This window comes from Elephas maximus, chromosome 2 (genome assembly GCF_024166365.1).
Source record: "Elephas maximus indicus isolate mEleMax1 chromosome 2, mEleMax1 primary haplotype, whole genome shotgun sequence".
Taxonomy (NCBI): Eukaryota; Metazoa; Chordata; class Mammalia; order Proboscidea; family Elephantidae; genus Elephas; species Elephas maximus.
In genome coordinates, this window is record NC_064820.1 from 49,930,528 (window position 1) to 49,943,941 (window position 13,414).

At 39.8% G+C, this 13,414-nt stretch overlaps 1 protein-coding gene across 1 annotated transcript in view; it reads right to left on the reverse strand.

Annotated features, from left to right (window-relative positions):
* The window catches only part of C2H5orf34 (chromosome 2 C5orf34 homolog), a 35,296-nt gene that overhangs the window by 9,728 nt on the left and 12,154 nt on the right, over nucleotides 1-13,414 (reverse strand). Inside the window, exons 5-7 of the mRNA XM_049863359.1 lie at nucleotides 11,937-12,035; nucleotides 10,701-10,824; nucleotides 6,704-6,795 (exon numbers count right to left, since the gene is read on the reverse strand). Coding sequence (XP_049719316.1) covers nucleotides 6,704-6,795; nucleotides 10,701-10,824; nucleotides 11,937-12,035 — 315 coding nt within the window. The remainder of the gene's footprint in view (nucleotides 1-6,703; nucleotides 6,796-10,700; nucleotides 10,825-11,936; nucleotides 12,036-13,414) is intronic.

A 13,414-nucleotide genomic window follows, 5' to 3' on the forward strand; every position in this document is an offset into this window, starting at 1 on the left:
ACTCATTTCTACCACCTTCTTTTCCTGACCACTTTTCTTGTAGATATTTCTAGGCTGCTAGGAGGGAACTACCATTGCTTCTCTTTGTGCTAATCTTAATTTTTAGCAAAGAAATGACTAAATGAAGAGGATTTTCAGGTGTTTCTTTTTTTTTTTTTAATTAATTTTTATTAAGCTTCAAGTGAACATTTACCATTCCAATCAGTCTGTCACATGTAAGTTTACATACATCTTACTCCCTTCTCCCACTTGCTCTCCCCCATTGAGTCAGCCCTTTCAGTCTCTCGTTTTGTGCCAATTTTGCCGTCTTCCCTCTCTCTCTATCTTCCCATCCCCCCTCCAGTCAAGAGTTGCCAACACACTCTCCAGTGTCCACTTGATTTAATTAGCTCACTCTTCATCAGCATCTCTCTCCCCCCCACTGACCAGTCCTTTTCATGCCTGATGATTTGTCTTCGGGGATGGTTCCTGTCCTGTGCCATCAGAAGTTCTGGGGAGCATTGTCTCTGGGATTCCTCTAGTCGCAGTCATACCATTAAGTATGGTCTTTTTATGAGAATTTGGGGTCTGTATCCCATTGGTCTCCTGCTCCCTCAGGAGTTGTCTGTTGTGCTCCCTGACAGGGCAGACACTGATTGTGGCCGGGCACCAACTAGTTCTTCTGGTCTCAGGATAATGTAGGTCTCTGGTTCATGTGGCCCTTTCTGTCTCTTGGGTTCTTAGTTGTCGTGTGACCTTGGTGTTCTTCCTTTGCCTTTGCTCCAGGTGGGTTGAGACCAATTGATGTATCTTAGATGGCCGCTTGTTGGCATTTAGGACCCCAGATGCCACATTTCAAAGTGGGATGCAGAATGTTTTCATAGTAGAATTATTTTGCCCATTGACTTAGAAGTCCCCTCAAACCATGTTCCCCAGACCCCAGCCCCTGCTCCGCTGACCTTTGAAGCTTTCATTTTATCCCGGAAACCTCTTTGCTTTTAGTCCAGTCCAATTAGGCGGACCTTCCTTGTATTGAGTATTGTCTTTCCCTTCACCCAAAGCAGTTCTTATCTACTGATCAATAAAAAACCCTCTCCCTCCCTCCCCACTTTGTAACCACAAAAGTATGTGTTCTTCTCTGTTTTTTCTATTTCTCAAGATCTTATAATAGTGGTCTTATACAATATTTGTCCTTTTGCCTCTCACTCATTTCACTCAGCATAATGCCTTCCAGATTCCTCCATGTTATGAAATGTTTCAGAGATTCCTCACTGTTCTTTATCGATGCGTAGTATTCCATTGTGTGAATATACCACAATTTATTTAACCATTCATCCGTTGACGGACATCTTGGTTGCTTCCAGCTTTTTGCTATTGTAAACAGAGCTGCAATAAACATGGGTGTGCATATATCTGTTTGTGTGAAGGCTCTTGTATCTCTAGGGTATATTCCAAGGAGTGGGATTTCTGGGTTGTACGGTAGTTCTATTTCTAACTGTTTAAGATAACGCCAGATAGATTTCCAAAGTGGTTGTACCATTTTACAATCCCACCAGCAGTGTATGAGAGTTCCAATCTCTCCGCAGCCTCTCCAACATTTATTATTTTGTGTTTTTTGGATTAATGCCACCCTAGTTGGTGTGAGATGGAATCTCATCGTACTTTTAATTTGCATTTCTCTAACGGCTAATGATCGGGGAGCATTTTCTCATGTGTCTCTTGGCTGCCTGAATATCTTCTTTAGTGAAATGTGTGTTCATATCCTTTGCCCACTTCTTGATTGGGTTGTTTGTCTTTTTGTGGTTGAGTTTTGACAGAATCATGTAGATTTTAGAGATCAGGCGCTGGTCGGAGATGTCATAGCTGAATATTCTTTCCCAGTCTGTAGGTGGTCTTTTTACTCTTTTGGTGAAGTCTTTAGATGAGCATAGGTGTTTGATTTTTAGGAGCTCCCAGTTATCTGGTTTCTCTTCATCATTTTTGGTAATGTTTTGTATTCTGTTTATGCCCTGTATTAGGGCTCCTAGGGTTGTCCCTATTTTTTCTTCCATGATCTTTATCGTTTTAGTCTTTATGTTTAGGTCTTTGATCCACTTGGAGTTAGTTTTTGTGCATGGTGTGAGGTATGGGTCCTGTTTCATTCTTTTGCAAATGGATATCCAGTTATGCCAGCACCATTTGTTAAAAAGACTATCATTTCCCCAATTGACTGACACTGGTCCTTTGTCAAATATCAGCTGCTCATACATGGATGGATTTATATCTGGGTTCTCAATTCTGTTCCATTGGTCTATGTGCCTGTTGTTGTACCAGTACCAGGCTGTTTTGACTACTGTAGCTGTATAATAGGTTCTGAAATCAGGTAGAGTGAGGCCTCCCACTTTCTTCTTCTTTTTCAGTAATGGCTTTGCTTATCCAGGGGTTCTTTCCCTTCCATATGAAATTAGTGATTTTTCTCTATCCCCTTAAAACATGACATTGGTATTTGGATTGGAAGTGCGTTATATGTATAGATGGCTTTTGGTAGAATAGACATTTTTACTATGTTAAGTCTTCCTATCCATGAGCAGGGTATGTTTTTCCACTTAAGTATGTCCTTTTGAATTTCTTGTAGCAGAGTTGTATAGTTTTCTTTGTATAGGTCGTTTACATCCTTGGTAAGATTTATTCCCAAGTATTTTATCTTCTTGGGGGCTACTGTGAATGGTATTGATTTGGTTATTTCCTCTTCGGTGTTCTTTTTGTTGATGTAGAGGAATCCAAGTGATTTTTGTATGTTTATTTTATAACCTGAGACTCTTCCAAACTCTTCTATTAGTTTCAGTAGTTTTCTGGAGAATTCCTTAGGGTTTTCCATGTATACCATCATGTCATCTGCAAATAGTGATAGCTTTACTTCCTCCTTGCCAATCTGGATACTCTTTATTTCTTTGTCTAGCCTAATTACCCTGGCTAGGACTTCAAGTACGATGTTGAATAAGAGCAGTGATAAAGGGCATCCTTGTCTGGTTCCCGTTCTCAAGGGAAATGCTTTCAGGTTCTCTCCATTTAGAGTGATATTGGCTGTTGGCTTTGCATAGATGCCCTTTATTATGTTGAGGAATTTTCCTTCAATTCCTATTTTGGTAAGAGTTTTTATCACAAATGGGTGTTGAACTTTGTCAAATGCCTTTTCTGCATCTATTGATAAGATCATGTGGTTTTTATCTTTTGTTTTATTTATGTGATGGATTACATTAATGGTTTTTCTGATATTAAACCAGCCTTGCATACCTGGTATAAATCCCACTTGATCAGGGTGAATTATTTTTTTGATGTGTTGTTGGATTCTATTGGCTAGAATTTTGTTGAGGATTTTTGCATCTATGTTCATGAGGGATATAGGTCTAAAATTTTCTTTTTTTGTAATGTCTTTACCTGGTTTTGGTATCAGGGAGATGGTAGCTTCATAGAATGAGTTGGGTAGTATTCCGTCTTTTTCTATGCTTTGAAATACCTTCAATAGTAATGGTGTTAAGTCTTCTCTGAAGGTTTGGTAGAACTCTGCAGTGAAGCCGTCTGGGCCAGGACTTTTTTTTGTTGGAAGTTTTTTGTTTACCGTTTCAATCTCTTTTTTGTTATGGGTCTATTTAGTTGTTCTACTTCTGAATGTGTTAGTTTAGGTAGGTAGTATTGTTCCAAGAATTTATCCATTTCTTCTAGGTTTTCAAATTTGTTAGAGTACAATTTTACGTAGTAATCTGAAATGATTCTTTTAATTTCATTTGGCTCTGTTGTGATGTGGTCCTTCTCGTTTCTTATTCGGGTTATTTGTTTCCTTTCCTGTATTTCTTTAGTCAGTCTAGCCAATGGTTTATCAATTTTGTTAATTTTTTCAAAGAACCAGCTTTTGGCTTTGTTAATTCTTTCAATTGTTTTTCTGTTCTCTAATTCATTTAGTTCAGCTCTAATTTTTATTATTTGTTTTCTTCTGGTGCCTGATGGGTTCTTTTGTTGCTCACTTTCTATTTGTTCAAGTTGTCGGGACAGTTCTCTGATTTTGGCTCTTTCTTCTTTTTGTATGTGTGCATTTATCGATATAAATTGGCCTCTGAGCACTGCTTTTGTGTCAGGAGTTCTTCAACTATTTTCTCTGTGTTTTCTGTCCCCTCTCCCTGTTCTGGGACTCCAATCACTCGCAAGTTATCCTTCTTGATAGAGTCCCACATCATTCTTAGGGTTTCTTCACTTTTTTTAATTGTTTTATCTGATTTTTTTTCAGCTATGTTGGTGTTGATTCCCTGGTCCTCCAGAAGTCCCAGTCTACATTCTAATTGCTCGAGTCTGCTCCTCTGACTTCCTATTGCATTGTCTAATTCTGTAATTTTATTGTTTATCTTTTGGATTTCTACATGCTGTCTCTCTATGGATTCTTGCAACTTATTAGTTTTTCCACTATGTTCTTGCATAATCTTTTTGAGTTCTTCAACAGTTTTATCAGTGTGTTCCTTGGCTTTTTCTGCAGTTAGCCTAATTTCATTTGTGATGTCTTTACGCATTCTGTAAATTGGTTTTTTATATTCTGTATCTGATAATTCCAGGATTGTATCTTCATTTGGGAAAGATTTTGATTCTTTTGTTTGGGGGGTTGGAGAAGCTGTCATGGTCTGTTTCTTTATGTGGTTTGATATGGACTGCTGTCTCCGAGCCATCACTGGGAAACTAGTTTTTCCAGGTAATCAGCTAAAAAAAAATATGCAGTCAGATCCCTATCTGAATTCTCCCTCTGGATCAGGGTATTCGGATGTTAATGGAGCCGCTTGGGGAGGGTGGGGGAGGGATCAGAGAGCTAGGAGTGTAGCACCTCAGAATATAGAGCTGATCCCCACGTTCACGCTCCGCCCGCGCCCGCCAAAATCCCGGCGGGACGGCTCCCCGGCTGGGATGCTGCTCTCCCCACTCCAAGACCAGTCACTTCCTCTCAGGGGCTTCTCCCTCCGGCGCGCCGCTCTGCTCGCGCGAACTGGGTGGACGTCGCCCGCACGAACGGCTGGGCCCGCCCCCGGGGTCAATTCAGGGAAATATAACTGGTCCCCGTGCTCACGCCCCGCCCACACCCACCAAAATCCCAGCGGGACAGCTCCCCAGCTGGGACGCTGCTCTCCCCGCTCCGAGACCAGTCACTTCCTCCCGGGGACTTCTCCCTCCGGTGTGCCGCACCACTCTCGCTAAGTGGGTGGGCATCGCCCGCACGAACGGCTGGGCCCGCCCCCGGGGTCTATTCAGAGGAATATAACTGGTCCCCGCGCTCACGCCCTGCCCGCGTCCGGCAAAATCCCAGCGGGACGGCTCCCCGGCTGGGACGCTGCTCTCCCTGCTCTGAGACCAGTCACTTCCTCCCGGGGACTTCTCCCTCCGGTGCGCCGCGCCACACGTGCGAACTGGGTGGGCGTTGCCCACACGAACGTCTGGGCCCCCCCGGGTCGCTTTAGGGAAATATAGCTGATCCCCACGCTCGTGCCACGCCCGCTTCCTGCCAAACTCCCTGCGGGACGGCTCCCCGGCTGGGACGCTGCTCTCCCCGCTCCAAGATCAGTCACTGCCTCCTGGGTGCTTCTCCCACCAGCTGCGCCGCTACGCCGCCCACGCCAACCGGCTAGGCTCCCTCCCGGGATGAGTTCGGGGGGTAGGGCTGGGCCCCTTATCTGTGCCGTCTGCCCCCTGGGCTCTGCCCCAGATTGGGCTCCGAAGGTCACCTGCCTGGTACGCTGGCTCCTGGTTCTGAAAACGATCGCTGTCTGCCCGTATTTGTTCGTTCTCCGTCTCTAAGTCTGTGTTTGTTGTTCAGAGTTCGTAGATTGTTATGTATGTGATCGATTCACTTGTTTTTCCAAGTCTTTGTTGCAAGAGGGATCCGCGGTAGCGTCCACCTAGTCCGCCATCTTGGCCCCGCCTCCAGGTTTCTTTTTAAGAGGTGATAGATTCACAGTGCCTAAAAGGTTTAGCATAGCCTAAAGTAGTGGTGACGTGAATCAAGTGTCCCTCGAAAATCAAATTATAAATTCTGCTCCTTCAGTTCTACTTGGGAAGTTGTTTGGACATAAATTATAAAAATAAATAATTCAACAATCCACTTCCACTCTTCTAGGTGCCACAGATTAATTAATTAGGAGGAATAAAAACACATAAACCAAAGACTCAAAATATACTTCATCCTTTGTACATTCTCAAAAATCCTTATTACTCTGAGGATAGTAAAGAAGTACTGAATTTAAAATGTATCATCAAATCTCCAACTTAATTCCAAAGACCAGAAATGTCACACTTATCCAGAGAAAAGGTATTTATTTCCAGGCAGCACTTGCTCTCCACATATAGGTATTTCTCCATATTTAAATTTCAAAGCCAGAAGTACTCTTAATTACCTTGTTTTATAAATAATGAAACTTGAGACCCAGAAGAGTTAACAAATTTTACCAAAGACATATATTTTTATTGTAGCTATCAATTCTCAACCTTACCCCTAACCACTAGAAAATGCATTTTCAAATTGGGCAACTGTTCTTGCTATCCTTTTCCAAATCATTCATTCCACCACCATTAAAAAGTCAGTGCCTCCTGAGCAATTGGAGAGTAATTTACAGGCTATCAGAATGTAACTTTTGAATGAATATGAGGAATCCCACTTAGAAAAAGAAGTTTTCTGACACATTACGCTTGATTCAGTTGAATGCAAAGAACTTACCTTGTCGCCTGTTTAAGTAGAGAGCACACGGAGAACAGACTTCCTGGTCTATCTGGAGGAAGGTTACTTATTGAGTAAGTTTTCTCTTTCCTCTGAAAATTAGTTCAAAATGAAATATCTCATTTGTAATTAATTTTGGCCATTACCGTACTTAGCTATTTTTTCTGAAAATATCCACTTACATAGTGACAAAGTGAGCAGTTTTTTTTAACAATCTAAAATCTACATATTTCAAGGGTATTTTATGATGTTTTTCCATTTTTCCTTTTTCCTATTTCAGTTTTTAAATTGTTGTTGTTAGGTGCCCTTGGACTTGTAGTGACCCTATGTACAACAGAATGAAATACTGCCCGGTCCTGCACCATCTTCACAATCGTTGCTATGTCTGAGCTCATTGTTGTAGCCACTGTGTCAATCCATTTTGTTAAGGGTCTTCCTCTTTTTCCCTGACCATCTACTGTACCAAGCATGATGTCCTTCTCTAAGGACTGGTCCGTTCTGATAACATGTCCAAAGTACATGAGACAAAGTCTCGCTACCCTCGCTTCTAAGGAGCATTCTGGCTGTACTTCCTCCACAATAGATTTGTTTGTTCTTCTAGCAGTCCACAGTATATTCAGTATTCTTCACCAATACCATAATTTAAATGCGTCAATTCTTCTTTGGTCTTCCTTATTCGCTGAATTTTTAAATTATACAATAATAATGTTTTTGTTGTAAAAAATATTAAAAATATCAAAAGTAATCCCCTGATTGCACTCTCACAAAACTCCAGACCTCTCCTCAAAGGTAATCACTTCAGTTCTGTGTGTATTTGCCCAGATTTTTCCCTGTGTATTTACATGTATGTATGTAGTAATACATATATTTGGGTTTTTTTTGTTGTTGTTCTTTACACAGAGATATCACATTGTACATGTTCTTATGCAGCTTGCTTTTCGCATTCTATGATATTCCTTGGAGATCTTTCAATACCTACTTCTCAGTCCATCTACATTGTCCTTATTCTTTTTAACTGTTTTGCAGCATTTCCCATAATCTGATCATGATAGCTTATTTCACTATTGATGTACATTTAGGTTGTTTCCAGTTTTTTGCTATTACAAACATTGCCACCATCAACAGCCTTGCCATGCTTCTTTGCACACATGTGCAAATACTTTTCTAGGACAGGTACCTAAATGCAGAATTTCTGATGAATTTTACCTGATATTATCAGATTGTCCTCCATGAAAGCTGAGCCAATTTACTCCGTCAACACTATGAAAAGTACCCCTTTTCCCACATCCTTGCCAACATTAGGTACTGTGAATTTTTTTAGTTTTTTGTCAATTCGAGTGAAAAATGTTGTCATTGTTATTTTAATTTGCATTTCCCTGATGCACCTAGTAAAGTTGAATTTATTTTCAAATATTTATGGGTTATTTATAATGCTTTTTCTATGGTTTAACTATTAATATACTCTGCTCATTTTCCTTTTTTGCGGGGTGGGTGGTGTTTTCATTACTGATTTGTAGTATGCAGTATTTTCTCTCAAATCTTTGAAACTGTACAGAAGTTTAAAGTTTAACATGAGTTTTAAAATTTCAAACTTATCAAACTTTTCTGTTACAGCTTCTGGGTTTTTGTATCATGCTTACAAGATTATAAACACTATTCTGTATTTTCTTCTAATAATTACGAAGTTTTTTTTTTATTCATTCAGATTTTGGAGTATGTATTCAAGTAAGGAGCAAACACTTTTATCTCCAAAAAATCAGCTGTTTCTAAATCTTTCCAGAGACTGAATGGGTTGTAAACAGAGCCTGAGAGTAAAGCCCAAATGAGTCTACTACAAATGCAAAGCTTGGTGTTTTGCATTTTATCTAACAGCTCATACTTAAAAACAAACAAACAAAAGTTTATGCTTCCACTCCATGTCTGCCTCAGTATAAAAATTACTACCCCTATTCCTGACACCCCTGAGTAAAACTGAAGCCCCCGGAAGATGTGTATATTATTCTGTGGATCTGTGAACTCCCTGACAGAGAGCAGTGTGAACACGCGTACCCACTTTATTTGACTGCTTACTTGTCTCACACACTAGAAACACACACACACAAATATGTATTTAGAAGAAAATACATAAAACTTCCGGTCACATTTTCATTTCATTTCCTTGTTTGCCTGACTGACCTCTTAACTGTGAACCCTTCAGGGAAGGGACCAAGTCTTCTCTTCCTCATCCCCAGTGCTTAATAGAGCACCTGCCTAAGGGTAAGTGTCCAATTAATATTTATTGAATAAATGAATACTTTCCTACCAATAAACTCCAGTTAAGAATCTCCTCCGATATATACCAAAATATTTATGAGTGAAATGATTTGGGATTTACTAAAAAATAAATAGGAGGTAAAAGGGGCAGTGGGAAATATAAATGAGTAAATGGGTGTTCATTATACTAGCCTCTTTCTCCACTTTTATATAAACTTGAAATTTTCTATAGTAAAAAAAAAAAAAATCTGCTCCATTTTTAACTCTTTTCCCTAGCAGCTGATAGTTTTATCACTCACTTTACTCTGTAATAGAGAAAACATATTACGTTCCACTCTGCAAAGTAGTGTGACATTATGGTGACCCCATAAAAGCATGGGTGTCAAATGTCAGTGTGATGGATAAGGCTGTGTCAACTTGGCTGGGTCATGATTCTCAGTGCTTTGGCAGTTGTATAATGTTATGATCACTTCCTTGTTGAAATCTGGTATGTGATCACCCCCGTGATGGAATCTGCTGAGTAGTACGGGTGGGGGCAAGGCCTGTGGGGGCTCACTGCCCCCTCAGCCTTCATCTCTCCGCCCTCCACCATCTATTTCCGTCCTGCTCGCCTTGCCAAGGTTTTTGGCTTATTCTGGATCCTGCAGCTGCCTCTTGTTAGTTTGATCTTCGGTTCTTGGGACTTGAGCTAGCAGCTTACCTGCTGATTTTGGGATTCTCAATCTTCACAGCCTGTAAGCAAAAGTCCTGCTCTCCAACCTGCCGATCCTGGGTTCTCCAGCCCCTGCAGCTATGTGAATCAGGAGAAGCCTTGTAGTCTTGCCTGCCAATCTTGGGATTCACCGATCTTCACGGCCTGTGAGCAAAATCCTGCTCTCCAACCTGCCCATCTTGGGTTCACTAGCCCCTGCAGCTACATGAATCAGAAGAAGCCTTGCAGTCTTGCCTGCTGATTTTAGGATTCATTAATCTTCACAGCCTATGAGCAAGAGTCCTACTCTTTGACCTGCTGACCTTCAGTTCACCAGCCCCTGTGGCTATGTGAGTTAAAAGAAGCCTCTATCCTGATTCATGGACCTGGGATGTTCCAGCCTCTACAATCATGTGAGCTGTTAACTTGACATAAACTTCTCTCTCTATATATATATTTATACACTTCACTGGTTTTGCTTCTCTAGAGAATCCAGCCTAAGACAGTCAGGCTGAGAACAAGCAACTTAAGACTCATTAAGATAATATCTACATAATTACATTACGGTCTGATAAACGCATCATGTTTCATTGTTTTAACAACAGAGAAATCTCATTCAATCTTCTAATTGCATGTAAAGATATAAGAGTTAAGAAGTGTTTAATAGATACAATTACATGGTAATGAAAAAAGAGTGTACTTTTTCATAGGCAAATATTAAAAATATGTTAATTCAAAACAGCATATTAATGCAAAGTAATGCTGCTGGTCTGCACATGTCCTATTGAGAAATTCTGCAACAGAAGAAATTCAGCTTCTGTTTAAATAGAAATTGCTTAGCAAATGGATGACAGCAGGGTGAGAATACAGGGAAAATTAGGTTGTTAGTAGTTACTGTGCTAATGCTACAGTTAAGATTTTGTTACTTCTCCGGGCTAGGGGATAGCAAGCAATGTTTATATGTAAAGACCAAATTTCCCCATATACATTTGGAATGATTTAGAAACAGCTATATACAAAAAATCTTGAGTTGAGACCTCTTTGTAGGCTTACCTCTTCTGGTCCTTCTTGGATGGGATAATATGTAAAATAGTTCCCAAAATACGCTCCTTCTGATTTGAAAACAGACCCATCTCCAGGATAAATCTCTATTGAGTTCACATTTTTATGGGTAAGTCTAAGGAAGAAAAATAATAATTAAAAAAAAAATTTTTTTCTATTCAAGATTAAAATATGCATGAAGGCAGTCATTAAAAAAAAAAAAAAAGAACAAATAAATATGGCCTTTTGCTTATCCAGAGAAGCGTATCATCTCATACTCTATATCCTAATCAGCTAATTAACTTTCTGTCAAAAGATAAACAGAATACGCAGACTTGGTTTACGTATATATTTCAGCAACTAAGCTCTAAACTTCTGGATATCAGGCATCTTGTCTTATCATCCTGGTATCCCCAATGCCAATCACAGGGCTGACACATAACAGTTACCTAAGCAATTTCTATTGTAGAGAGGTTAAATAATAACATTAACCTTTGAGAATGAAACTAGTAGAATCAATATCTGGTGGAAGAGATTTGTCATCTGTAGAAGGAGCCATCCCCTAAAAGAAGGTGACTGATTATACCTGGAACAACCAGATACAATCAAGCTATTCGGTATGTACAGCACGTTAAAAAAAGTTAAGACAAATCAATTTTATTGAAAAATGTCTGAAGAATATGTTGTCAAAAGGGAGTGGGTCTTCATGCAAGAAAAAGAGAGCCCAAAGAACAAAAAGTTAAATGCGCTTTTTCGGCATAACTCACGTAAGTGAAACTCGGAATTTGGCCAACTCTAGATAGATGTACTTTCTTGGGGGTTAGGGATCATTCAACAGAGTAGTCGCTGGCACGTAGCAGCCACCCAGTAAATATCTGCTGCATGAATGAAAACTGAAATCTCCCGTAAGGTTCCCTGACTTCTCTAATTCCATGCTAAGTTACTGATGACGAATTCAGACAGGTGGATCCCATAATCCTTGGAAAGAGTATCTGAAATAGCTGATACGAATATTTCATTTACCAGTTAAACTGATCCTTCACTGGCTTCCTGTTTTTCACACAAGTCTTGTGAACATAGTTAAACGTGAGTTAGTCACAAGACCCGTGTGCACTGATAAAGTTTTGAGACATGTAAAACTCAGGATCACAGGACCATGGTGACCCCAACGAAACTGTCGTCTTGTGAGAATCTGTCTGCAAGGCTAGCCTTGTCCCGTGTGACCCCACTAAGACACAGGTGTCTTACCTATATGTAACACCCTTATACCAAACCACTTTCACTAGTTCAGGGTAGGAATATTCTTCATCCAACTGTCTCTGTAAAGATGAATCACAGAAATTCCACCTGTAATGGATAAAATACAAGCTATTAATTCTGGCTGCTCAACATACTTACCTTTAAAAGTCAACAAAAGAGTGCTACTATAACAAGATGTATTTCTTGCTTAGCTTGATTTAATAAAAAAAAAAGTAAAAACTAATACAAAAGGGTATTAATAAAATTTTAAAATGAGTTTTACTTTTCCAGGTATTTTTCAGTATTTCCAATAATCTTATTATTTATAAATTAACAGTTTTACTAACCATTAAAATACAGCTTGGATTCAAACAATATATATTTACTACAATTATCTATGGTGGGCCAGTACTGTGCTATATGCACTGGGGATATAATACCCAAAAAAGCAGACATGGTCCCTGTCCTCAATGGAGATTTCTATCTGGCAGAGATATTAAATATTAAAAAACAAGTGTAAGAAAGGAAGAGTACTAAATGCTATGGGATTGTGTAAAGACCTAACTCTGTCTAGGAACTTTGGAAAAACAACCTTAAGGAAGTGAGGCTTAAGCCAAGACCTGAAAATGAACACAAGCCAGCAGTTAGAGTGATAAAGTGAGAGCATTCCCGGCAGAAGAAACAGCATGTGCAGTGATGGAAGAGCTGGAACATTCAAAGAACTGCAAGAAATCCAGTTTAGCAAGAGTGAGAAAGCAGGGCAAGAGTGGTGAGAGAGTTGAGGGCTACAGATATTAGAAGGCACCAGATTGTGGAAACCTGTTAAGGATAATGGATTTCAACCTAAGGCCAATGACAACTTACTGAAAAATTGTTAATTTAGAATCATAAATTTGTTTTGATGAATACTCGTAATAACAAAACTTCAAATTTTAACTAAATTAGCACCAAAAGCCTAAAAATCATCCCCATATTTTGTTTTAAGCAACAACTATGCACCCAGACTCTGCCTGGGATCAAATTCTAGTTCTACACGTGCTAATTGTATGATCTTGGCCAAGTTATTTAACACTTATGTCTCAAGTTCCTTATCTATAAAATGGGATAACAGGACTTTCCTCATGGCATTAATATGAGGATGAAATAGGTAAAGGACTCATGACAGTGCCTCACACATAATAAGGGCTTTGTAAGTATCAGCTATTGTTATTACTGCATTACTTATAGAAACTGACTGCTACAAATCTATGACTACACCTCCCCCCCCACTTATCGACATGGTCAGGTGCCAAAGACCAGGTTGTTATGCAAAACTGGCATTATACGAAAATGGAGGATGACCACATCAGATCACAAAATGGAGGACCACATCATTACATAACTGCCAAACAACTGAAAATCATGGCCCAGCCAAGTTGACACATAACCTTAGCCATCACAGCCAGCATTACTCTCACCTCGCACCTTGACATTCATTACTGCCAGAT